The 27,785-nt window shown below is 42.3% G+C and overlaps 1 protein-coding gene across 2 annotated transcripts; it reads left to right on the forward strand.

Annotated features, from left to right (window-relative positions):
• Window positions 1–27,176, forward strand: SLC5A1 (solute carrier family 5 member 1; the record flags this gene model as incomplete). 2 transcript variants are annotated; one of them, XM_082324625.1, is made up of 15 exons in its annotated part: window positions 1–87; window positions 2,277–2,348; window positions 10,067–10,171; window positions 12,560–12,619; window positions 12,973–13,077; window positions 17,785–17,890; window positions 18,119–18,199; window positions 19,265–19,485; window positions 20,445–20,580; window positions 21,355–21,462; window positions 22,561–22,711; window positions 23,327–23,495; window positions 25,468–25,683; window positions 25,993–26,095; window positions 26,953–27,176. In XM_082324625.1, 15 exons carry the CDS (start codon window positions 1–3, stop codon window positions 27,174–27,176), a joined length of 1,944 nt encoding a protein of 647 aa, XP_082180751.1. The 2 variants fall into 2 exon arrangements, with proteins under 2 accessions (XP_082180751.1, XP_082180752.1); XM_082324626.1 differs by lacking the exon at window positions 21,355–21,462.
• Between the last annotated feature and the right edge of the window lie 609 nt (window positions 27,177–27,785).

Here is a 27,785-nt window from a genome sequence, read left to right on the forward strand (position 1 = left end):
ATGGAATCCACTGTAAAGATCAACAATGCTGCAGACATCTCTGTTATCGTCATCTATTTTTTGGTAGTCCTGGCAGTGGGACTATGGGTAGGTTGGGATTTTATTTTATTTTATTTTTTTTTTTACTTAATGAGCAGGTAGTTTATAGGGTCCTGGGAAAATGGCTCAGTAAATGAAAATGTATAATTGTATAAAGATTTTGGTGCCTAATTGAGATATAGTTAATAAGTGCATGGTGGGGAAAATGTGGGTATTTACTGGAGAGGGGATGGTGACCCGGGGAAGCATCCGTTTAGGTGGATGAGGGGAACTAGCGGGGAAGGTGGAGTAACGAGGTTTGCGTGGGGAAGGAGCTGAGAGCGCTGGTCAGCAAAGATCAGGCCAGCTCGAGTCCCTGTTGGAAAGCAGGCTGGAGACGGACAGCTGGGGCTCAGCACCGTGGCGCGGAGGCGGCTGCGGTGAGAGCTGGTGGTGTGAGGTGATGCCGTAGGGAACGGCGAGGAGCAGGGGGAATGGAGGTGAAGCCAGTGTGCGGGGAGGGCAGCACGGCGGTGCAACGGCAAAACTGCAGCTGTGGGCGTGCGACAGACCCGGGACTGCAGCTCCCTCTCAGCAAAGCAGCGAGATGGGTCAAGATCGTAGGTGCCTTCTGAGGGCAGCATTATCGTGGCTTTTTTTTGCCAGCAGGACCTTGACTACAGGGTGCAGCGCCATTGAAACTATGAGGAAGGAACGGTTTCAGGGGTGGCAAGTGATGGCAATGACTTTCTGTGCGTGATCTAAGCACGGTGGTGCCTCCTGCCCTTACCCCGGCAATGCCGAAGGTGCTGGGGGCTGCAAGGGGAAACTCGGTGCCTAATCCGAAAACAAAGCCCAGCGCTTTCACAGCTGATGGAGATACTGTCCGATTGGTGTAACCTCAGTGTAAAGCCTTTGAAGATAATAGGCCAATCCTGTGAGCTACAGAGCTTTAAACAGTGGAATGTCACTACCTTTCGGTTTCCTTGGGGCAAGCTCTCCTGGCCACCCGAACACCCGACCATTAACAAGCAGAGGGGAGGCACTGTCCCTCGGCAATCCCCTGCTTGCCCGCAGCATCTCCGGGGTCCGTTTCACGGAGCAGAGAAGTCAGCTGCCAAACAAACCTCCCTCCTAGCAGCCTGGCAATGTTTTGGGGTGCACCAAAAATTTGGGGTGTACACAAAATGGACACAGCCTTTTCTTTACCTCTTCGTCATGGTAGTAGATGCCACAAATGGAGCAAAAACTCTGAAGCCCCCGGTATACCTGAGCACCTTGCTGTCTTGCAGGAGCTGGGTCTTGTCAGGGAAGTCTGGCTGCTGCCGTAGTTGAACTTTGTAATAAGGGTCTGTGACAAAAAGGGCCGAGCTGTGGCTCCTCGGGCAGTCGTGTGCTGAGTAGTTCCTGGAACCATTTTTTCCTGGTAACAATGTCCTCTTTATTGGACAAATACTCAGTTGCTGTGTGTAGTTAAATGTAAATCTATTGTATTTACTTCCTTTCTTCTGCATCAGAAGAAAAGATCTGGCTAATTTTCCCAAGACTTCTTTCTTTATTTGCCTGTTCAAAGTCCATCAGAGGAGACAATGGGAATCCAATATTTGGATCAGGGTCATTAACAAAAATTGGATGGAGCTTCCCTCTAAAGCCCATCATCCCTTATCAAATACAAAATGAGTGTGTGAAAAGGAAATTTTAGTTGGCTTCTTTTTTTGAACTTCAGAGAGAAGCGAGTACAACGCTGATATCGCAACAAGAAAACAGATTTTTGTAGGTATCTGCTGGGGCTGGATGGTATTGAGTAGAAAAGCTGCCCACTTTCTGTTAATGCACTTGGAACTTACAGTCTTTTCTGATGCCTGAAATCAAAGGCATTGCACCCCTGATGAAGTGTTCATATGAGCTTTTATTTGAATGTTCTTTTTTTTTTGTTAAATTTAATTTTAATGGAATGTTTCACCCTGTAACGAAAGGTGACGCAGTGATGCTTGAATGGTTAATGTAGACCTAGATACAAGAATCATTGCTCATTTATATTATTTTCTTCATCATAAGCTTGTTCTTTTTAGCCACTCTGTTTATTTCTTCCACTTTACCCTCCCCATATATTTTATCCCTCCATTCTAGCTGTTTGTCTGTGTATAGCTCATTCTAGCTGTTTGGTTTTGTTTCCAGCTGTTTGTCTGTGTATAGCTTGCCTATTATACTTCAAATATGATTCAGTCAATCTCTCTTTCTTTCTTTTTTTTTTCCAGGCTATGTACTCAACCAACCGCGGGACAGTAGGTGGATTCTTCCTGGCTGGACGAAGCATGGTTTGGTGGCCGGTGAGTGCTAGATATTGTGTGTGTATATAAAACGCATGTATGTGTATGTGCATCCACTGCCATATGACTATCTCTAGCTGTTAAATATTAAGTATCTCTACAATACTGTTGAGACTGTGATGGCTATGTTGTAGAGATGCACTTCAAACTCTTTCTCTAGCCATGGTGACACAGGGCAAACTGCACGACAAAAGCCACCTGACAGGCAGGGAAAAGTGTTGGGAAAGTTGAGCTCTGAGCTCTCTTGATTATGTGACCAGCTTGTTTGCACCTAGATACATTGGTAATGTCAGTGTAGACAAATCCAATGCTTTGCCTTTCAGCCCACTTTAAAACTTTTTAATATTTTGAATTTATTAATTACTTTCACTGCACTCAAAGAAGCTGGCTCATTTTGAGGTTATCAGAGAGAAGAATTAATTTACTGAAATTTTTCCTCATATTGCTCTATTGTTTCCACTTTTGGTAACAAGTTCTGGTCTGTACAAGGAGAAAATCCTGGAAATAGTATGATAAGTTATTGGTAAAATATAGTTTAAATTTATTTAAAAATTACATGTGACATATCGTTTGTCTTCTGTGGATCTGTGTTCTCTTCCAAGGTGGAGAAAAGCAGTCACAGACACAAAACATGTTCATGGCCACCCATCAGGCCTCTGGCAGAAATGGTATCAGAAACAATTCTCTGTTTCTTCCAGACCATACAGTCTGTTTAGTGTGACTTCTTGGAAAAGCAGAAAACTTAGATAAACCAGCGTTTTCTGTATTCCTTGTGTTGTGCATGCTTCCATGTGCTTGAATGGAAATCCTCAACATTCCTGATCCTGCAGTCAGCCTCCAAAAATGCTTTTGCACTTCACTAAGACTTTTCATTCAAGATTCCACCCATATGGATTCAGTTACAGGATCAGGGAGAGTGAGAGTAAATATTTGTTGTCTAAAAATTTAGGAGTCGTCTTAAAGTAGGCTGCAGAAATACCTACACATCTTTCAGTCTTGTGCCTCAGGGAGCTTCTCTCTGCCTTTAGAAGGGATTGGGACTGCCTCTTTAATGACATAAAAGGATTAAAGACCAATGACAGTAAAAGGTTTCCTCATTTGGTATAGTAGATCTAAGAAAATTTGTGTTCCATTGGAAGATTGAGGAAAGAGAAAGTTTCCAAGTTATTTTAAGATAAATCCCATAATTCTAGGGGGAGAGAAAAAACCCAAACCGATTACTTTGCTTAACTGTCACTTTAATCGGTGGCTGGTGCAACTCTGTATGCCTGTCAAGGGTGAATATGCCCTTTTGTGCAGATGCAAATGAAGGTGGAAGAAGCAAGGCAGGGAAAACTCACTGTAGAAAACTTCTCTCTTGCTGCAGTGGCACTGAGAACTCCTAATGATTCCTATAAGACCCAGGGAAGATTATCTCGCACCGAGTTCTCTGCCAACACAAACGCAACAGATTCAGCAAAGTCCCTTCCTCCAGTGGGAAGAGAAAAGGGATGACCCCACGGTGCAGTGGTTGCTGCTAGGCTCACCTCTCTCTCCTGCCCAAACTCTGCGAACTCAGCATGGGTGAAGTGCTAGTCACCAGTGGAGTCCTGGACCACCCCTTCAATCCTTCCCTTTGGAATGCCAGGAGTGTCTTTCCATAAAAATAAACCCTTCTTGCTATTCTTCCTGGTATCACTCAAAATAAACAAATGGCAAGCCCTCAAACCACAAAATAAATACCATGTCAGCAGCACCACCTTGGAAAGTTTGCCTTGGATAAAAAGAGATTCCAAAACACCTCTTCCCACAGTTTAGCAGGCAGATAGGATGTCCATCACCCAGTGCAAACTGGGCTGAAATGACGAGGAAACCAATGAAAGTATAGAAAGTTCAGTCAAAGATGTGATCTCAGTTCTGCAACAGCTAATGCTGGGTGGATTTTTTTTCTTCTTCTCTGCCTTTATTTTTCTTTTGTGCCATGTCCGGACTAACCTGGCATGGGTCTGGAAAGCCCAGATGCATTTCCACAGACTGTCGATGACAGGCAAGGAGGGGGAAGTTGTTTCGTAAGTGGACTCTTATTTATCAGTTTTCTTCCCTGCGATTTCAGGACAATGACTCTTGCTGTGTAATTGCTTTCTGGAACAGAGGAAAATGAAAAACAAAAAAATCCTTCCACATACTTGTTGTAAACTTAAGTCCCTTAATCTAATTGTATTTTTCAGTGGTTGTGCTGTGTTCTGTGCTCCACAGGGCCGCCATAAGTGGCTTTTCTGACCCCACAGGGAAAGAGGCTCATTAGCAGCGCATTAGGATCTCTCGCTGACAGGCCTGGGAAGGGGATTCTGTTCACTTAAATGATATAATAGCTGTGGTTTACTAGACTAGAGGAGACTCTGGCAATCAAGGGCTGGAGGTTAGTCCCACTTTTGATATGGATTTTGCATGTTTGTCAGTCACTTTGCCTGATTGTGATTCAGTTTCTCAATGTATAAAGTTAGTCTTTTCTGGCTGTTCTGCAGAGGTAATAGGTCACTTCTGTGGTAGTTCACTGAAATCACTGCCCTTGTGCGGTGGATGAGCCAACTCAGTAGTTCCAACAGGTAACTAGGGATCAAGGTATATAATTACATTCTGACTGATTGCCAGAAACTGAAATCCATTGTGGCTTAATCATAATGGTATGAAATGCTGTGCCCTTTCCACAGCCTTTTTACAGAAACCGAGAGAAGAATCTTCAAGAACCTGGTTTTGGTCTCTTGGGCTTTGAGGGAAATGTCTTCAGGAAAGACACGTACGGCTCTTTAAATACTCAGAACCAGCTCCGCTTTTTCCAAAAAGACACAGAGAAGCTCAAGGGAAGTGACAGCTTTGTAGCAATGGGCCTTGCAAACCAAACTTTAGCTTCTTTTGTTAGATGAAGGAGTTAGGCTCAGCCAAATACGTTCTACCGTTGTAGGAAATGAAGTATCTGTTCCTGGGGAACAGTCAACTTTGGTAGCAGCCACTCTCACAGCATTATAACAGGGTTTCATGCACAATTAAAAACCCCACAACTTCAATTTTGAAGCTTTCCTGCTTTTGAATTTTGTCAGGTGCTGTAGTTGTGCAGAGCTGTCTGCACAAAATTATGGGTTACCTCGTATACCTCAGATCCTGAGGCATAAATGCTAACAGGACAAAGAGTATCTGCTGGGCATCTGAAGTCCAGCTATGGTTAGAATGATTTACTGAATAGTAAGTAGGAAGCATGCAGAGACAAGGACATACTGCACCTTAAAAAGAAATGTAACTCAGCTCGTTTGTTGTCACTTTTGTGTTGATCTTTGTGAGAGAAGTAAGAATTAAGAAGAAAAAACCAACAGGTTTTTGCTTCAGTTCTCCATGGCTTATTTTCATGGCCATCAGAACTGACCACTGGCACGATTTCTCTGATCTCTGCAGCCAGTTAAGTTTTGCATATTCTCAGAGTTCTCCCTACTTGCTGAATCGGATGCTGCTGTGAGGAGCCAGGAAAGGCAACTCTGGTACGAATAAGATTTGTATTTCCTTTTGTTAGGTAGAGTGAAATGAGAAAGTAGCTTATTTTTTCAAGTTACATGCAAAAATTAGTGCGAGATCAATAGTTTTCAGAACAAGAAGAACAATAAAATAATCAAAACAAAGCTCTGGTAGAAAAGGAAAAAATTCAGTGAAACAGATTTCTACAGAATCCGTCAGAGTTTCCCAGCTGGCCGGGAGGTGTTTCTGTCTCAGAGGACAAAGAGGGAAAGGCGTCGGGTCAGCCTGCTCGCGACTGCGCTGTTCCAGCAGCCATCGGGCTTGGCGGAAGACAGAGACACGTTATTTGATGTGTATTGTATATTCATCTCTTTCACTTACTGAATTGGGAAGTGTATAAATGTGGTTTAATTTGGCAATAACGCAATACATAGAATTTGCAGAGTAATTGGGAAAGCAGAATAAAACCTACACTTCTTTCTTTGGGTCTCAGAGCCTTGAAAGGGTGGCAGTAATATTTCATTGTAAGAGGCGTACTGATTTTTCCAAAGTGACTAAGGGTGATCCCAAAAAACTCAGATAGGAAAAATTACATCCTTCCGTCAGGGTAAAGTCACGTGTTGCAGGGAAGAGCTGTGAATTAAAGAAAAGCACGGACAGTGTTAAGGCGTAGTTCTCAAACAAGGGAATGAGGAATTTGTCCAGGGAGGAGGGGTTTGAGAAGGAGCTTCTGCAGGTGACCCATGGGAGGAGCGATGCCTCAGGGCAAGGCTCATGACCTCACTGGTGTGAGGGAGCCTCTGCTGCTCTCTGTCAAGGGTCTAAAGGCCACAGGCAAGGTGTGCTTGGGATTGGGGAAAAGAGTTTGATACCGAGCTGACACTTTCAAACAGGGAAGCGGGCATCAGGGGCATAGGATGTGTATTAGCAGGTCCTGGGAGGGAGAGAAACCATAAGCTGTTAAGGCCGCATACTGTCGCTGCAGTGGTCGCTGATCGTATATGATTTGGAGCAGCAAGCGCCGGGATGTCAGTGCATCCTCAAGTTAATGAAAAGAGCAAGGTGAAATGGTTAATGAATAACATGGAAAAAACTTAGTGATCATCATCTGTCTGCAGTGCAGTGGTACTTTTACTGAACAGAGTACTCTTGTTAAAACCTGACCTCTCAAAAGATTTTAAAAGAGTTAATGTTCCACGTTTGCCTCAGGTTAGTTCAGTTTTTTGTCCTCTCTTTCCCTCTTAACAGCTTTTGTTCCTTTCAATCAACTTTCTTCTTTACTTTTCCTCCTAGATCTGTTCTTAAAATCAATTCACTGACACATTCACTGAGAACAGTTAACACTTCTAGAAAATTGTTTCCCTCTGTCATCGCCCAGTTTCAGCCCAGCATTCTTTAGGTCACGCATAGGTGTACTGCAGCACCTACCAATGGCAAATCAAGCCATTCCAGTAATCAGCCTTGTCAGTGCAAAAATACTGCAGCAGTAGGTTCTTCAGCAAGTCAGCTTGGGTCCAGAGCCCCTCTGCCTTCCTCCCTCGTCCTTAAAGTACTGCCGTGGCAGACTGGAAATTTCCCTTTCCCCTCTGGCATCAGCAGCTAACAGGGTGCAAGCATATTTGGTAAACACGCCTCTTGCTTTAGCCACCCTGCAGTTTTAAGGGTAATATGCATTTTCCCAGCTATGAAGTCATCTTCTACCTTTCCATGTATACATAACAACAGAAAACATTTTTTAAATTGCATCCATTATTGGCATGTGTTGATCTTACAGTTCCGCTGCACTGGATGTTCGCTAATTCAGAGAAGAAAATTTAGGAAGGGAAGGTGGTATCTGCCTTCGCGTTGTTTTGTCTTTGCGCTAGCCCTAAATATGTTGGTAATTTTGCATTGCTTTCATTTGGTTTTGTATTTTTCTTACAGTACAATTGTACTCTGGGTAAACTTGGGAACACAGCGCTGCCAATGAACGCTAAAATATGTCCTGGGGTTTCAGGCACTGAGCCAAAGCTTACTACAGCTGTCAGTTCTTAAAGTTCTTCATTAGCTGATTTTGTTACTTGGATCTGCTTGCAGTACATTTTAAGCTTTTGAAACAGGAGAGAGAACACCTGAAATAAAATCAGAGATTAATGTGGTTAATCTTTTCTGGTGATTGCATTTCTAGTAACCTAGATTTAAGTTTAATTATTCATCTCCAGGGAAGGCACTGGACAACAGTGCTAATGCCTGGTATAAATGGTATTTGTTTCTTCACGATCATTGCTGGGAAAACACTGTTGCTGTCACAAAGAGGTTAGAAGGAAAAGTTTTCTTTATGACCAGTGATGTCTGTGGCTTATTTGCTAATGCTTGCTGCAACACTTGTCATTCCTGTAGAAATACCTGTCATATGACAAACTGGTTACATTTCTGTAGGGCACAACTGACTTCTAGAAATGTGTAAAAAAACCAAAATCCAGAACTGAGTGAACTTAGAGACATTAATTTCCTGCCACAGCAAACGAACAGTTTGTCTGCAAAAAGACTAGAAGAAATCAGGAGGTCAAACTGAGGAAAGGAAGAAAAAGTAAGCTTGGAAAAGAAAGAGGGGAATCCTCTGGTGAATTTTATTTGTATGTTGCATATAAAAATGGGGGAGGAGAATCTGTTTTGTGATTAGAGATCAGAACTGTGAGATGAAGAGCGTGGTTGCTATTCCTGCCTATGGCATAGCTCTATAGAATAAATCTGATCTTCAGAGGCGGATTGCTATGACGAAATCCCTTTTATCCTCCTGAATCTCAGGCAATCGCCCCCGTGCTCTCAAAACGATCAACTACATTTTTACTGCTTCTCAAAGAATGGACTGCAGACCTGGAAATTTGTAACTATTCCCCTTATATACATTTTAGGACCCTAAAAATCTCCAGTGAGTTGCAGACAAGGAATATTTCTCCCTTTTGTAAGGTGACTCCAAACAGATTCCAACCACCTGTACTTGGGAACTACATAAGGAGAATGTGCAGGATGCAGGTCCTGTGTTCATATGTCTAAAAAAACATTTTTAAGCACCTTGGGATCTTTCAGCAGGCGAGGTCTACTTCAAATGAGAGCATTAGCAGCCGGTCAGCAGAGGTTCTTTTGCCTACTTTCTATATGCTTTTCTTTTCTTTTTAACTGTTTCCTTTTTTTCTTTGTAGCTTTCAAAGGACATGAAGAAAAAATGGAAGTGAATAAAAAAATATTCACTTGCCTCTTTTCATCTTGAACCTACTTCAGCTCACTTGGCTTCTGCCTGTAATACCCAACCCAACCTCTTTTTCATGCTCGAGTTCTCACCCTGCATCCTTCAATGTCTGTTCTTATAAATTATTGTTAGGCGTTTCTGCTGCCTTTAATGATTTCATTTTGAGGAAATGAAGCTCATACGTCTTCTCTTCAACTTTTCTATTGTTTGAGCTATTTCATGAAGAATTAGATCTTTTGGCACAATCTCTCTTTTGTGAACGGCTCCTGCCTGTCTGTAATCCATCATAAACCTTTCTATTTTTCGAAATCTCTCCCTGTTCATCAGTTCCTGTGTTCTCCCCACTGTTCTGTTTGTATGATCGGTGCAATATTTGGGGGTCTTAGAGATCCAGAACTTCTTAAATGTAACTCCTTGGTTTGCTATTGTTTGTATCTTCCAGAAGCACTTTCTTAGCAGATATTTCTGCCATGCAGCTTTCAGAATTTAATTCAGTAATCAAATATCTTTTGACTGAAAGTGAACCAAGTACGAAGTCTGTACAGCTCTTACGGGCGATACATTTAGTTCCACAAACTGTGGAATATGAAATAGGGAGTGCCAGTTGGACAAGTGGGTATGCACTTACCGTTTCCTCCGCGAGCAAGGCAGATTGCAGTTTTCTTCCCTAATTGTTTGGATATCACTCAAATGTAAGTCAGTCAAGTTTTGCAAATATTTTAAAATCTCTATTGGTGTCATAAACTGTTCGCCTCAACTGGAAGAAGATCTTCTGTGTAACATCCTGTTCACTCATTGTTGTAGCTGTGGTGGCTGGAGTCCCAGGTTTGAGGGGGAGCAATAACAGGGAGTCTTGAAAGTTGCCAGGGAAGTTGGTTGTCAGTCATTCTCATCATCGCCATCTGACGACAGATAGGCAGGAGTTCAAAATGTCAAATCAACATGATTTTTTTCAAGTTGCCATAAGCAGGACCAAAGAGCCAAATATTGTTCTTTGTATTTCCAGATCGGTGCTTCTCTGTTTGCCAGTAACATTGGCAGTGGACATTTTGTGGGAATAGCAGGAACGGCAGCAGCTAGAGGAATTGCCATCGGAGGATATGAATGGAATGTAAGTGGCGTGCATTTAAGTGAACGTATTTGTGACATTGGGATTATCTGTAGAGGTTAATCAAAAAAACATTGCCTAACCATTTAGGACTGTCAAAGTTTGTGCTTGGCAACCCTTGTTTTCTGTACCGACCAGGAAGTGCCAATGTAATCTACTGTTAGCTTGTCCTCCTTGGTCCGTGTCCAAGCCACCGGGAGAAGATGATCGTTTTCTGTTGAATTAGGCTTTTTAGAGAGCATTTGAACCAAATAAATTGCTGGATTCCCTTCCCTATACATATCTTTTGATTACTTTTAAACTATTTATAAAGAGCACTTTCAGACTGCAGGATGTTGGGAAGAATTTATCAGTCTTGTAGTCCATACTATTTTTCACAGCATTTTGCTATGTAGGAATTGTTGAAGGGGCTTTGATTTCTTCACATGCTATAAGAAATTTTGGACATCCTTCACAACAACCTGCATTCCAAAAATCGTTTCCTCTTTACTTTCTCCTTCATCTAATTATGTGTGTGTTTTGCTCATGGTTGCAGTATAGGGTAGAGATATCCAAGCTGACTTTAAATGAACTACTTGCCGTACCAGGAGTAGTGTTAACTGCAACTGCACGGAGATTCACATGAGCTAATTCAATCCATTTTCTTGTGTTCTCAGGCTCAGTGGGTGTGGATAATAATGCCCTTGTTCTGCTCAATTCACCTTCGTGGAAGGGATTATACCATGACACAAAGGACTTAATGAGCGTACATAGGTTGATCCTTTCCTTGCATATAATTCTGCACAGTGAAAGAAGCATATCACCCTGAGGGATTTGGCTTTTTTCCTTAGCAAGAAGATGGTTGCTGCAAATAGCCAAGTACTCATATGATAGAAATGTTTAAGAAAGGCTAAAATGAACTCTAGGAGATGTGCACAGTTAATCTGTCATCTTTCTCTATTTGCTTACACTAGTCCTGTAACAAACCTGATTTCCCTTCTCTTTGTACCAAAACCAAGCAAAACAAAACAGAACAAGCATTGCTTGAAATTTCATGGTATTCAAATCTCTAGGATCCATGTCCTTCTTCAAACATGTCCACCTCTAACACTTCATCTCCTGGGAGATTCTCTGTGGACTAATATCAATACATAGTGTACAACAATTGTTGTTTAGGAAGAAGCAATGATGCATGTGTGTATTTGAGCAGATATATTACATAGTTCATTACTTATGACATAGTGGGACCAGTGTACAGATTAATAGACATGGTGGAAATATTGCTCTTGACTGTATAATCTGATTCTCCTCTTGAAAGAAATACTAAGTTTGACTGTTATCGTGCTTGTGTATCATCTCTATTACTCCATGGAAATTATTTCTAATTTGTATTAGTATGGCAGCAGAAGCTGACCCCATATTTCTTGTCCATCTTATGGTTTTGATCTAAGGGCAGAACTTAAAAGATACAGTTAAAAATGCCCTCTAAGCCCTGCGGACAGAATAAATGCAGGGTGCAGCTCTGAGAGCAGGATTTTGTTCTACATTTGTCAATTTAAATATGTACAACTCTATATCAGACAGCATTTGCTAGCCATTTAAGTCAGAAAACTGTGACACTGCAATACAGTAAGATCTATAGTTCACAAAATACACATGGTGACACAAAATACATTATGAAATTGTAATGTGAAAATACAAAATATTGTACTAAATGTGTGTGCTGCATCCTGTACAGTATGTGGGATTGTTGTAAAACATACGGCCATCTCACAGAGCCCCAGCGCAGAAGGCAGTTAATGATTAAAATAATAATCAAAAGAAGTGCTACTCTCCCCAGTACCTAGATTTGCAGGTGTCACAACATACCATTGCAGCATACCTGATTCTGAGTGGGAAAGTATCCTGCATTAGTGGCTCTGGGATCAAGATGCTAGCAAATAGGCCTCATGTAGCAGACTTCACCTTCCCTAATATTTCCAAGAAATGGTAGTCTTATGGGCTGGTTGCCTTTTAACCATCATTAACCCAGGCTCCCCGGGCCTGCTCTGAAGAGGGCTAGGATAGTCTGGTGTTGCTAGTGGAGTGGTGCTTTGATACTAGAGGGCAATCCTGGGAGCAGAAATTGGCTGTTTTTCTAGAAAATGTATTATTATCATGTGTGCTTCTCTGGGACATCTACCATGAAATCCAGGCTGCATAATACCTGACAAATGTTTTGGCCAAGATTTCATTCCCAAATTTCCAACTGTAAATCAAAGGACAGAGCAGTTGCTTCTCCCCCCGAGCCCCGCAATACCCAGGTTTTTGTGGTTTCAATGGTCTCTAGCTGCTATGGGGTCTCATAAATGGTCTTCAGGAGTGCTATCTAGAGAGAGGAGGCTAATTCAGCTGGTCTTGTCTTGGCTGCAGGCTCTGATACTTGTGGTTGTTCTAGGATGGCTGTTTGTACCCATCTACATCAAAGCTGGGGTAAGTCAAAACAGTACGTTAAGCTTTTCTTTGCTGCTCATATTTGCGGATCAGGTCTTGAATATTGCAAAGCTGTTATGAATGGCATGAGATCTGAGCATGCTAGAACTGTACTGTATTATGTCTGTATATATTTGAAAAGTGAGGATTCTCTGTTCTGAGACCTGAGCTGAGTACTTGGTGCTCTCTCCTTGTTCTCCTTTGAGTCCTGGAGCTGCTCTTCCTTGCAACTGCATTTTCAGCTCCCCTCCCTTTGCCCTCCACTCTTACAGTATCTGAGTAGCAAAAAACTTGCTCTAATTTGCTTTGTATCCATTCCCCAATATCTGAGGCCCGATCTACCCTCCCTGCAGGTGGTGACAATGCCAGAGTACCTGAGGAAGCGTTTTGGCGGGAAACGGATCCAGGTCTACCTGTCAGTCCTTTCTCTGTTGTTGTACATTTTCACAAAGATCTCGGTAAGTAAAACTTTTACAGCGTTTCTTCCATCCTACATTGATCTAAAGAAAAGAAACTCCCATTTACAATATTGCTCACACAATTGGTCAGTTGTTTCTGATTTGGAGCCCTTGGCTGAATTTAAGGACTGTAAAACTACGATTTTGTGTTTTCCTCATTCTGTCTAGTGAGACTGTGTATCCAGATCTGTTCTCCAATCCAAGTTTTTCCCTTCCTGGCAATGTCTCTTGATGCTTGTTGTGCTTTCTCTTTCTTTTTCAGGTTTTAAGGTTTACTTCTACTTATGCTCTCCTCTAGAACAAGTCAGAGTGGAGGGAAACTTGTATTGTATTGCAGTCTATTATCCTAGGGATCTGTGAAACATGTGGCAGGAATTTTTGTCCCCAAACTCCATATTTATCTGGTTTAGCATCCTCTGGTGAACATGCCATCAGTAATACAGATGAGGGAAAAGAGCAAGAGGGGTAGGGAGAAAAAAAGAATAATAGGATTTAGAAAATATGGGAGTGGGGAAATGCAAAGGAGGGAAATTATAACAGCTGAGGTGAAAGGAGGGAAAAGGAGAGATTCTTTTAATGGGCAAGTGTATTAAGTAAGTGGTTGTGTTGCTGTGAAGTAGTGAAGGGAGCTGGTATTTTCCATATATCTTGAAACTACCAAGCCTCTAAAGAAGTCCACAGTTCAGGCATACCTCAATCTGTTGTTTTGCAGAAGTTGCCATGGCAGATTACTCTTTGCCCTCTGAATGGGAGCTGAGTGATAATGGTGCAATTTAAGCTAAAAGATTGGCCTTTTGCTCTCTTTCTCACATCTTCATGATAACTGATCCTTAGAAAGGTTATAAATTAAACAGGTTGGTACTGTGGAGCTGGCCTCAGAGTTGGATTTCCGTATATTTCAAAAGGATTAGTTAATTTGCTGTTGTTGTGCTTAACTACCATAATCAGAAATCCCAGGTACGACGCAGAGTTCTGGCAGCTCTAGGAGCTGAGAAGCTCTTCCAGTCAGATGACTCACAGTCCTGTTCTGCAACACATGTTTGTAAGGAGCTCGTCAAGGTGTTATGTAGGTTCTGACTTTACACTTTATCTTTTATTTCCTGACTCTATCATGCCTAAGGGATCTGGTCGTGGGATTTCACCCCGTTTCACTTGGAGTGTCTTGCTTCCAGGCAAGACAGGTTCTCCATTTAAGCTTCCAGTGTGGTCAGGAGGCTGAAGCATCCTCTCCTGCTCTTGTGGTCCTGTCTTATTAGGGAGCAAAGCAATAGGCAAGAGATCCATCCAGCAGTAGATTACCTGGGCCCCACTCTACCAGTGGCCCATCCCAGCTTCCCATCAACCCAATTATTCCAGATGTGTGTGGGGAATTGCCATGGAGCTGGGTGTCTGTGCCATGCAGGGGAAAAATCTGGTGCACCAATTCCTCTAACCATTTCTCTTGTTTCCCCCATCTGCCCAGAATAACTCTGACAGTGTCTGTCGCATGTACGAATGTGGCTCACATTTCTGTAGTATACAAGTGTACCTTCTGCATTGTTGTCTTATGTCACTATATTTGGTAGGGCAGGATTTGCTCCGGTCTGATTTACTTGCCATATCTTATTCAGAATAGTCCAAGTCCTTGGAGGTTTCAGGTACTGTCAGAGGATGTCAGAGTAGGTTTTTCTATACCGTGCTATGCGACACCATGCCCAAATTGTCTCCAGATGACCCAGCTCCAGAAGCAGAAAGGGAAGGGCTGTTCCATCCTGGACCATAGCTAACTTCTTTGTGCTGTGTAGAGGTACGCATGCTATGTGAAGCCTTCCCAGAGGCACGTTGTATACCCAAACGTATCCATGTGTTGACAATCCATGCCATAGCTGGCTTGGAGATTTGCATTTTACTTCCTTGACTGCTGCCTTTGCAAACACTCCCTTGTGATCTTTGGGGCTTATTGAGATTTGATATAGAAGGATGGGTTTCTGCCCTGCCCTTCAAGGGCAGTCACACCTATCAGTTTCACTGGCAGCAATACTTACTGCCGCTTGTCCTTGCAGAAGAGTGGTATCTTGTTTCTCCAGGTAGTTATTTCATGTGCTGCTTCCTTGGTGTGTTAAAATATTATCTAATGCTCTTAATAATATAATTATTATGGTGCTTTCCAATGAGCAATATAATACGTCATGTCATGTAACTCCTGGCATGCTCTTTCTGGCACAGTGCTCACCACCATGTGATGATCAGATTCCCTTTGCACGCCTCAGTACAAGGCCGTTACCATTTCTCTCTTTTTCTGCACATTTTCTGTGTATTTTTTATTGATTTTTCACCTTGTTTTGTGGCTAATCAACTACTTGCCAGACAAGGCCATGCTGCAGGGTGTGGATCTTTGGGATCAGGACACACGTGGTCTTTGAGGCCAAAGGATTTCTGTAACACAGGTGCCCCACATGTACGTGCTTCCTAAGCATGCAGTCCTTTGTAATGCCCATAGCAGCTTCCAGGGGCTTGCTAGCCACTAGTGTGGCTGACATTGGTCATTATGCCAAAGAAAATGACCTAGTAAAAATAAAATCTTGATGGAGAGTAATTGACTAAATTATGACAAGACAAAGGGAATTAAGACCTGAATGCTTCTGAAGAAATCAGAAATTGTAAACCGGAATTTCTAAATGTATTACAGCATTTTCTTTACATTCATTGTGCATAATTTCGGTAGTAAATATATGGGTATAGACTTAGCAGGTGGAAGAGGAGGTAAAAGGATAACCTCCTCTCAGGACTGCGTGGTATAGGGGGTAAAGAGTATGTGCCACTGCCCTACTCCCACATTACCATTGCAGCTGGATTCACTCCGTCGGCATGCGCTCTGCCAGTTGTTCCTGCGTGATCTGTGGGTGGCTTTGGAGAGATAGCCTGCAATGTAAAGGAAAGATTTACTCTATTCAGAGATAAGATAAGGATTAAATAGTGTCCATAAAAGAGTATCAAGAAAATATTGGAAGGAAATTATCTAATTGGGAGGGAGGAGTAGTGAAGTTAGAAGGTAACTCAGCAATTCAAAGAAGCTGATATATTACTCAGGATGCTAGATAACAAACTATACGTTTCTTTAGGGAGGCCATTTTAGGACCATTAATATTTAATGCTGTGTAGGCTAAACGAAAATCAAGAACAATAAAAGAAAGATCGGGACATAAGCTGGTCAGTGGTGTGAAAAGATGATAGGAAAAAAAATATTCCCATAAAGAGAACGGACAAAAGATACAGTCTAACAGCCACTGGGCTTAACAGCTAAACATCCTGGTTCTCAGTTCCGGACTAAAACCTATAAGAAATCAAATCATCTCAAGCTGCTCCAGAGGCAGAGTTTTGGGAGTGGGCGCTCTGTTGTGGTTCACACTCAGCTTCGCAGAGGTCCGTACCTCTTCCTCGTTCTTCAGAGCGAACTAAGGGTGAGATCATACCCTGCAGTCTCGGTTTCAGCCTCTCTGGAATGAAGAGGGTTTCTTCATCCGGCATCTCCCAGCTAGCCAGACTGCATAACTGCTTATTAGTATATCCGCCCTGCCTTACCGCAGCCTGGCCATGGACAAAAGCGGTGCAAGTGCCTATTCTGTGATCGCAGGCTCTGGTTGTCCCACAGCCTGGCCTGTGGAACCTCCTGCTCCGCCAGCAAGCTGCCGCCCAGCAGCCGCCCTGCAGGAATTGTGTGTGCAGGCTTTCCCCCAGGGCACATGCAATGCTGGTTATCTTTGTTTCTCAGACCCTGCATAGGGGCAGTTCCTGCAGCATTTTGCAGCTCCCGAGCTTGCTGCACACCACTAGGACTTGTAACGTTACATGAGGCTAGCACTCCCTGTATAGAGCCCTCGTAGAGGTGGTGTGGTATCCAGAAAGGAGGCATGCAGGTGGGATTGGAGATGAGCCCACGAACTGGATGCTCAGGAGCAAGGATAGGTACAGATGCAAACCTCTAATGAAAGCATAATTTACAGTAATGCATTACAGGTGCACTGGGGTAGATTATTCTGATTGCAAACTTGGATAAATAACATTGATGCAAATTATCTCTAAATCAGGAACTGGTTTAATGTGATTAAAATCCCAGAGTGTTACTCTGAAACCTGAACAATTCCTCTCTTAGGCAAGACCTAAAGGGCTGTTAGCCAACTGATGTCAATTATTCTGACAGGGACTTAAAAATAGAGACAGTATGTTTGCCTTTGATCACCGTTTGTCCCGAACCAGCAAGACTAGCTATACCATGTGTAGGCAAGCAGTAAAGAAAAAATAAGAGACTTATAGAGTAGCATTAAAGGAAGAGAACCATGCCATGTCTTGGAGGTGTCACAGAGCCCACCCCTGCACGTAGCAGCAAGTGTAACTTGAGCTTTAAGTAATTTGTTATTAAACTGTCTCTCAGTATGTAAGCACAAAGTAGTGAGGGGACTCTGTGTCTAGCTAAAATGATCCATTGAAAAAGACCTGGAAATTCTTTGGGAAGTGTTACAACTCTTGTACTGAGAGCACCACAGCACTGAGAGGAGGCTGGCAGCTGTACTAAAATGGTCTCTATTTTCTTTTTGATTTTTTTTTTTTGGTGTGTGCGCAGTACTATAAGGGGTGGAGTTGTGTATTTCAGTACCCTCATCGTGAACGTGTAATATGCCATCATCATGAATTTAAACATTGCTTAATCTACTATTTTTTCTTTTATAGGCAGACATATTCTCTGGAGCTGTATTTATACAGCTGGCCATAGGGCTGAATCTTTATGTGGCCATAATTATCCTGCTTGCTATTACTGCTCTTTACACCATCACAGGTGAGTTTGATAAATCAAAAAAATTAGGGGAGCCAGAAAAAAGATAAGAGGGGAGGTGGGTAAGAGGGGAGAAATGGAAACCTGAAAGGGGAGCCATTTACAGTGGTCCTTGTTTGACAGAGAGAGGTGGTGAGAAAAGTGGTGAGAAAAGTAAAAAAAAAAAAGGATTTCCACTGAGGCATTTGCACAGGGGCTAACCTATTTGTCTTGACTTTTCTTTGCCATTAGGTGGCCTTGCAGCTGTGATTTACACAGACACCTTACAAACATTTATCATGGTAGTGGGATCCTTTATTCTCATGGGATTTGGTAAGTAAATCAGATGAATTAAACTGGAATGTTCAACCACAAATCCCACAGTGGCTATGGAAATAGAACTCTGTTGTTTTAACCAGCAGATTTCAGTTCATATGCCTGTTTATCAGGGACAAAAATGGCATGTTGCCAAAAAACAGGCATATTGCCAAGCCCTTTAGGCACTGAGACCACTCCACCCCCAAAGCACAGGTGAATGCGTAAGGTGATATATAGCATCCCATGACAGAATAGGACTTGTGATGGCTAACGAGGTAAAAGCAGAGTTGTTTGCACGTGATGATGATACTCTTGAGAAGTTCAGAGGGTATCTTCTTTTAAGAAGATTATAATTTAATATTCAGATGCTAATGCATGAAAATTTCTGATTCAAAGTGAAGAGCTGTTGGTCACATTGCGTGTTTTTAACTTGTTTCTGGCTGCTAGCTTGTGCTAAAACAACCCAAACGTATTAACATTTTAAGTAAGCCTTGTAGTTAATCTATGGATGTCATTGTATTGCCAGCTGGACAGAAGATACGAACTGAATGCTTATGAATAGGACAATGTGTGTGTCCAGAAGACCATATGCATTTTAAAAGAGAAATCATGCTGTTAAATAGAATTAATAGGAAGGGATCATAAGAAAGAAAGAAGTAGTGATAAGACCCCATGAATGTGTAGTGCCCTTTCCTTACCCTTCTAGTTACTCAGCGCTTGGTTTTCCTCTAGCTAGGTCTTTCACTGTAATTAAATTATTCTCCCTAGGTTAACAGTGTGTAGAAATAATGTATCTTCATTTCAGTTCTTGGCAAGGCATGTGTAAGAGATGTTGAGACAGTGGAGCCTAAACCAACGTTTGTGAGCTATACAGAAACCTAAAAAGAAAGGTCACTTTGGTACTTGGATTGTGTGAATACATACAAAACACTGTATACTGTTTTCTGAAAATGTTGATGTATACTGGCTAGTGGTTTTTTTTACATCATATTAAGGAGGTTTTTCTCCTCACATTCTCTAGCTCTATTTACGATTTCAGTATTAAATACTTTATCACTACTTTTACTTTCTATTTTTCAGCATTTTCTAAAGTAGGAGGGTATGACGTTTTCATGCAGAAGTACATGGAAGCAATTCCGTCCAATATCTCCTATGGGAATACTACGATTGATCCAAAATGCTATACTCCACGGAAGGATGCCTTTCACATCTTCCGAGATGCCGTCACTGGAGATCTGCCGTGGCCGGGGCTCGTCTTTGGTTTGACCATCATTGCTTTGTGGTACTGGTGCACAGATCAGGTAATGTGGAAGCCATATGCCTTGGAAATGCCGAACACAAAACTCTGCAGTCTGGCGTGCTCTAGGGGTACTCTTCCCCCACTGTAATGCAACGCTGGGTCACAGAAATGGCAGCTATTTAAGACTGGTCTGTGACTTTTCAGTTTCTGGTTTCTAAACCCCTCCCACATATCAGGAAATGGAAGGCGTGTTCTTTCAATTCCTCTTGTACACTGTGCCTAGCAGACACTGTGTATAATTCCTTTCTCCCTTTTTTGTGTGACCATGTGTAAAAACAGAGTTTGTAATGTGAACATTTACGTAGGAAACCATGCATCAAATGATCCTCGTTAGACAGGGTCTAGGTATGATTCCCCATTCAGTAATATGAGTTTGTTTCCTATTTGTGCTGCTTTCGTCTTTGCACGCACAGTCTTGGGAGGATGTTCTTTATACGTCAGGTCTTTCCATCTGGACGCTCTTCCCCAATCCTCTTTCCTTCCCCCTAAAACCCACCGTTCAGTTGGGATCTCACCGAGAGATCACACTGACATTAGAGGAAAGTGTGGTCCTGCAACTGCGACACGTGAATGTGTCCAGTCTCCAGCAAGTGATCTGAATTGTGAGAAAGATAATCTTCACAGTTAGTAAACAAATGAATAAAAACCCCAATGTAACTCTCTATTGCTCAGGTAAATATTTTATTCCCTTTTGGCTTTTTAGTCTGTCTGCTTTAAGACACCTTGTGTGAAAGCGTCTTACCTCTTAAACATACACTGGATAAATGATATTTTCCTTTACTTATTTCAAATATATCCTTTGATTTTCACGTAGTTTTTATTTTTCCCAGTGACAGAAACGGTGAATAGGCTCTTTCATTATCACAGAGGTTAAGAAGTACCTTGTAACTGGAACATGGTGTGTTCATGGAAATGCTGTTCTTGGTTGAGTCATGCATGCTTGCCATCTCTCCTTGACAGGTTATTGTCCAAAGATGTCTCTCTGGCAAGAACATGTCCCATGTGAAGGCTGGCTGTGTCTTGTGTGGGTACCTGAAACTCTTGCCCATGTTTATCATAGTGATGCCTGGAATGATCAGCCGAATTTTGTATACAGGTATGCTTGTGTATACAGAAATGCAAATTTCTTCTTGCTGCCTATCTTTCACTGCTAATCTCTCTCAATTTCCTATTCTCTGTCCCTTCCAAAATACCTGTTAGATTGTCATCTTGCCATCCAAATTGTCCAGGCACATGTATGCACAAGAACTAACCACAGTGTAAGAAGCCACAGGTCTTCCTCTTTTCCCAGATCCCATGTTTCTGCTAATGCTGTTCCGGTCTGTTTTAGGGGAGAGAAATTCCACAGTGTCCCTCCCCAGTTGTCTGTTTGTTACAGCCCCGCTCTGCCTGAATGAGGGGAAAACGCTGTCCAGGGCTGATACTCTGCTAGCAGTCAGAGGAAGAGGGTCATCAGTCACAGCCAGCAATGTCTGGGGCCACGGGCCGTCCCGAGCGCAGCGTGGGGGAAATGCCAATCTCCCTTCTCTCTGAGCATCACTGTGTTTAACAGCAGGCAGAGGAGAGATGTTCAGGTTGGAGGGAGGGGTCTTCATGTTCCTCTGCTTGTTTTTCTACTTGCTCTCCTGTTCAGTCCTGGTCTGACAAATTAATGCTGATTTTTTTTTTTTTTTTTTTTTTTTGACCTGCAGTACTTTTCGGTATTCTTTTAGAGAGGAAAGGAAGGAATCACCTTCCTCCCTGCCAGCAGACCAAGGATGATATCCAGCATGTCAATCCAGTGGTTCAACACAGAGATAAATTTTAGAAGCTCTACTAATTTGGGAGCAATCTGACCTTGTCTAACCCTGTCTCGTTATCCTCTCCTCAGATGTGGTGGCTTGTGTCGTGCCTGAAGTCTGCCAGCAGTACTGCGGCACCTCAGTTGGCTGTACAAATATTGCTTATCCAAAAATGGTAGTGGAGCTTATGCCAAATGGTAAGACACTGTCCGTATTTGTTGTTTGGTTTTTTGTTTGTTTGTCTGTTTTAGGAAAGGTGAGGCTGCCAGACTGTAAAAACAGGTGATAGAGGGAGCCCAAGCCCTATATTTAGTTCAAAAATTCTTACTAGAACTATGTACTGTTAATCAAAGGGGTAGTCTGTATTAGTTGTAGCTGTAGGTGCCGAACAGCTGCACGCTGACAATGTCTGCTCTCAGCTGGCAAACACTGGGTGATGAAATGGTAATTGAGCTCCCCTTCTGTGAAGGTAAAAAATAACCTGCTTTGCCAATGATTTATAAAAGACTGTCTCTGCCAGGATTTCTGAGTTGGCGGCAGGAGAAGGACCTGCAGTCCTTCTGCGAAACCCACGGAGGTGGGAGGAGAAAATATTCCATGTAGGCATTGTCCCATGGGACACCTGTTCAATGAGAGAATAAGGCACCGCTCTGGAGAGGACAACGTATACATGGAAGATGCATTTCTGCAGAAAACCAGAGCTGGTTCATAAGGCTAGAAAGACAGATTATGATATTATACAGACCATGGTACTTTCCTGATAACTTTAATACTTCCTCATTGTGTTATAACTGTGTACATAGTAGTATTAAAATACGGCAGTGCTTCCCCATACTGTGTTGACTAGATCATACCATCTGGAAAAGTGGCTTACTCTGATTTTCAAACAGTAAAAGAAACTTTTTTGCCAAACAACTGGTTTACAAATATACCACAAGCAAGTGAGCACTCGCCTGCCAACAAGAGAAATTATTTTTATAACTGTTGGGGATAGACTGCTTAGTATTTTTTTCTTATTATTTCAGCATTTAATCAGACAGCATTCACAAAAGAAGTACCTGTGTTCTAAAAGCTCAAGAGTTGCCCTCTCACTGCTGTAAATAGCTTTTCCAAAGCTCAGCAGACATCACTCTGCTTGCATTGCAAGAGAACGTCAGGCAGGCATCAGCACATAAACATCCAGACACGCTCATGGCTGGCTGACTTGAAAGGGTCAGAGAAGCGCTATGGATGGTGCCACGTACGGCGACTCTTCACTGAATGCTCGTCCCGGTTCACATATCTTTGTATTTCAGGTCTGCGGGGTCTGATGTTGTCAGTCATGTTGGCCTCCCTGATGAGCTCCCTGACTTCCATTTTTAACAGTGCTAGTACTTTGTTCACTATGGACATTTACACCAAAATTCGATCACGACCATCTGAGAAAGAGCTCATGTTAGCTGGAAGGTGAGTGCCGCCGAGTCTTCCCCAGCCGCACAAACATAGCGAGCGCTAGCGACAGGCTGCAGCCTCCAAAAATGCACGACGGGCCTGGGTGAAAACCTGCTGTCGCAGCGCGCGGGCGGCGCAGCAGTGGCCTCCCGTGGCCAGCCAGGCTGGCCCGCTGTACGCTTTCCTTCTGGAGGAAAAAAGACCTTGCTTCCAATTCAATTGACAGTGGTGCATGAAGTAGCTAAACTAATCCTCAGCACTTCCACTGCTGTTCAAAGGGAACTATTTTAAAATATCTTTGTCGGCTTTATGCTACACCCTACTGCAACACCAATGAACCAGTTCTTCTAGTTGATCTGCTATTGATTTTTCTCTAGACATAATGAGCAAAGGAAAAAAGTGATTTTCTATGTTTCGATTGCATGTTTAGCTGTATGCTGACGGATATTTGACAGGCACAATACCCAACTTGGATTTCTTTTGTTTGTTCAATGGTAATTGGCCATTATCATTGATTTTGCTGGTTGAAATACAAAATGGACATTTAAATTATTGATTAATTGCTGTTTTTTTCTTTCTGATAGATGCTTCTAAGCAGGTGGCTAATTGAATATCTGGCTATGTTCACAGGGCATTTATGTTAGTTCTAATTGGCATCAGCATTGCCTGGGTTCCTGTGGTGCAGTCAGCTCAAAATGGGCAGCTCTTTGATTATATTCAGTCAATTACGAGCTACCTGGGACCTCCCATTGCTGCTCTCTTCCTGCTTGCCATCTTCTGCAAGAGGGTCAATGAGCAGGTAAGGACAGAGTAGGGAACAGGTATGCTGCCTGCTCCTTTAGGCATTAGGACAACTTTTTTGTTTTGGTGTCTTTTATTAGCAACTTCTTCCTGTTTATTTTGATCCTACTACAGCCCAGGGATTCTGCGTTTCCATACCCCAGGGCCTGAGGTTTCAGAGAGGAGTTTTAAAAAGTTCTTTGCTAATATGATAAATAAACAGTCACCTAGGAATTCCTAGATAGCTCGGAAACTTAGGGTATCTATCGCTTTGCCAAGAAGTATGTGAAATGGATAATTTATGGGGACAATATGAAAGTAATCTTTTAGGATACTGGCCACCAAACTGCTTTACAAAACATATCGCCTTTCACCCTCCCCTTGACCACTATATATTTTGTCAACACTCTTTTAAACAAACATGCTGTTGTTTTATGCATTGTTTCCCATTGGTCTTAGGACCCAGTCTGGGAATCACTGATTTTGACTTGTAGAGCAGTGAACTGAGAAATATTGTACTTAAGCCTTTCTAAGTAACTCGGAAGGCATGAGGTCTGTCACACGCGTTGGTGGGACCATAGGCCAGTCATGGTAACTGGGGTCTCAGACATTCTGGAAACTCGGTACTCAGGAATTCCGTTTCTTTTCTATAATATTAGGAATAACAATACTTGCCTGTTTGCTCCAGGGAGGACGAGTTCAATGAGAAAGCCTAGAGAGAGAAGGTTTTTGAATATGGCTCGAACTTTTTTCTCACTCTTTTCTCTCGAGACCAGTCCAGTGGTTATTTGTGTGTATATCCAAGAAAAGCCTGTTTTACGCACAAGGGATGTTCCATTTCCTATTCCAGTATGGCTAAACCTCACAAACGGATTAAATCTTTGTGTCCTTTGTGGAAATCTGTCATTGACTTTAGCTGGAATTTTACCTGAGTAAGAATTCAGTATAATCCTCGGGGGTTTGGGTACACTGAACACTTTAAATTTGGGTAAATAGGGGAGACAAGCATCAAAGCTTCTGAGAACTGGAGCCTTGCATAAGATAAATTCCAATATTGTAATTACTTATAAGATTTATCAACATTTTCTTGCTCAGAGTAATTCTTCTTTCTGCTAGAAAGAGAATTAACTATCTTGTCCTACTCTGAAACATTTTTGTGACTTTGACCACTGAATAATTAAAACTGTTTTGTTCTTAAACCCAGCATTAAACCTAGAATATTTTTTAATTGGGAATTATAAATTTGTGTTACCATCATTGGTTTTTTTGACTTCACAAACTCAGAGAATGGTTGAGACGGGAAGGTACCTCTGGACTAGTGAAACCCCTCTGCTCAAAGGAGGGCTAACAAGAGCAGGATGCTCAGGTCCTGTCCAGTTGGGTTTTGAATATCTCCAGGGATGGAGACTCCACAGTTTCTCTAGGGAACCTGTTCCAATCACCCTTACAGTAAAAAAGAAATATACTTACGTTTAAACAGAATTTCCTGTATTTCAATTTGTGCCCAGACAGACCTGTGTGTCTTCTATACTTTGGGCTAGAGTAATATAAACCTAGCAGCAAAACATCCACTGGAAGTGCTGAGAATTAACTTTTAACTAGTTACTAACAAAGCATTAGAAAATAAACCAGACACGTATTTCAGGAGGAATGACACACACTTGCTAGCTGGTTCCATCAGGCTAGAACGGTCAGGTATTTACTCAGCGGTAAAAAGCTATGAGAACGACCCCTGGGATGCGTAGTCTGCAGCTAGAGCCTGTCCTGTGTAAGGAGAACATTGTGGGGCGGTGGATGAACTTTGAGAAAGTTGTATTAATACACTGAGCTGTAAATACGGGCACGGAAAGTATCTGGGTTAAAACCCATGCGCCAAAGCCAACGTAACACAGAACTACCTGAATGTTTCCTCCAGCAACTATTCAGAGCTTAGAGCTTATTTTCATGCCTGAAGTGACTCATGTTGATAACTTCTGTCGCTTTGTCTGCAGGGTGCCTTCTGGGGCCTGATGGTTGGGCTGCTGACTGGACTCAGCAGAATGATTGCAGAGTTTGCCTACGGAACCGGCAACTGTGTGACCCCTTCCAACTGCCCATTCATCATCTGTGGGATTCATTACCTTTACTTTGCCATGATTCTTTTTGCGGTTTCTGCCATCGTCATCCTGGCAGTCTCCTTCATGACTAAGCCCATTCCTGATGTACATGTGAGTATTATTGCAGTCCTGCCCCTCAAGAAGTGGAACTCAATGAAACCACTAGTTTTAAGCACTGGTACTTGGTATATTACCTCCTGCCATTTCAGCTACCCACATCATACAGTCCTTGTAAGAAAGCAAAGAAAATAGTCTTCATTTATCTGTCACAAATCTTCAGTGACACCTAATAATCTTAAAAGTTGACTTAACAGACATTTGGGATGCCATGGTCTTATAGCTTGTTCATGTGCTGCCCAGACTGATTTCTCTCTGTGTAGTAAGGCTGTAGACTTATAAACTCATTTTGTTTCACGGCAGCTTTACCGCTTGTGCTGGTCTTTGCGGAACAGCACAGAAGAACGCATTGATCTTGACGCAGATGAGGAGCAGGACAGAGCTGATGAAAAAGATGAGGAATCAGGTAACTGTTGAATATCTACAGATTCTATCAATATATTTGAGTACCCCTATTTCATTCCTGAAGAAACATTAACATGCTTGATACTCAAAGACAGACTTCCTCCCGCCCAACAACAAAACCTCAAACCTCACATATTTAAACGGCTAGTGAGCTCCCTTTTACCAATCTGTCAGCCTCAGTGTAAATCTGAAGTGAAGGGGATTTGAAGGGAGAAAATCTTGTTCTCTAGGAAGCTAGGTGGCAGTGCTAGGACTAAAACGATGGAGATGCTTTAGGGCAGAGGTGGTGCGCGTTGGCAGAACTGTGTGAGACTGTAGCATTTGGAATGAAACAACAAGAATTTACTTGGAAATTGTGGGCAGTAGCCAGGACTGAAGGAGCAAGGATGTGGTGCGAGGCACCATGAAAGCGAACTGCCAGACATCCATCTGGGCAAAACCACCTGCTCTCTTTGCTGGGTTTCTGGTTCTGCTGCCAACCCTTTCTTTTCATAAGTATCCTCAAATCCATTTATTTGTCTTCTAATTAAAAGTGTAGAAAGTATTGGAAAAATGGAGTTTAAGCTTTGCAGCATGGTTTGCTTCTCCAATACCAGACCAAGTCTCTAGGCTGCAAAAGGTGCAAGTGTCTCCTGCAAAAGGCTCTCTTGCAACCTGTAATCACCCTTTTTCCAAGTGAGCTGTGAAAACACAATATTAACTTGATTGTTGTACCGCCTTGTACTGAAATGTTTCCTTGTAACTATGACCAGAAACCAGAACCGCTGAATTAAGTACAGGACTGTCCTCAGTCACAGAGATCTTGTGCGTGCAGTGGTCCATGCTTACGTTTCATGACCAGTGTGTTATTCCTTCCAGTTAACGAGGAAAGCGAAGAAGAACCGGGATGCTTTAAGAAAGCGTACAACTGGTTCTGTGGCTTAGATCAACAAAAAGCACCCAAACTGAGCAAGGAGGAGGAGGAAGCACTGAAGAAGAAACTGACTGACACAAGTGAAGTGCCGCTTTGGAGAAACGTTGTGAATATCAATGGCATCATCCTATTGACTGTGGCTGTGTTTTGCCATGCCTACTTTGCATAAACCTCTGATTACAGCTCTGAAATTGTACTGTATTGTCAAGCAAAAACGGTGACTTGTAGATTTACACAGTTAGATACACTTAGTATTTTCATTGTCTACATTTGTAAAAAATCAGGGTGATTTACTCGCTGATTTTGTGACCATAATTTCAAGAATCTAAAGATGATGGCCCCTGGGATATCAAGAGAGAGAATTTCTCTTTAGACATTGGATCAATCCAGGGCTAATAGAGGTTCAGAATTTCCATCCAATATTCTCTCTACTGGTGATACATTTCATATTTTAGGTGCAGAACAACGCTGCATGAGCCATATTTCATATCAGGGTTGATTTTCAACCCTTTTTCTTCTGATCATTCAAATTTCTTTTTCCTTTGGCTATGATAATTTGATTACAAGGAACCCACAACAACTGAGGGGACCGTATTATGAATTCAAATTAAAATATCATTTTTGCTCCCTCGAAGCGTGGGATATCTTAAGTAAAGGATTTATGTATATATGGATGTATTTGACACTATACCTACCCTTCCATTACAACTTTTTTCCCTTTTTCTCACTTTTCATTGCGTTGTGTTTCTCGGTAATCGGTGGAACACTAACCGTCTGA

This window comes from Platalea leucorodia (assembly GCF_965183815.1).
Source record: "Platalea leucorodia genome assembly, chromosome: 12".
Classification (NCBI taxonomy): Eukaryota; Metazoa; Chordata; class Aves; order Pelecaniformes; family Threskiornithidae; genus Platalea; species Platalea leucorodia.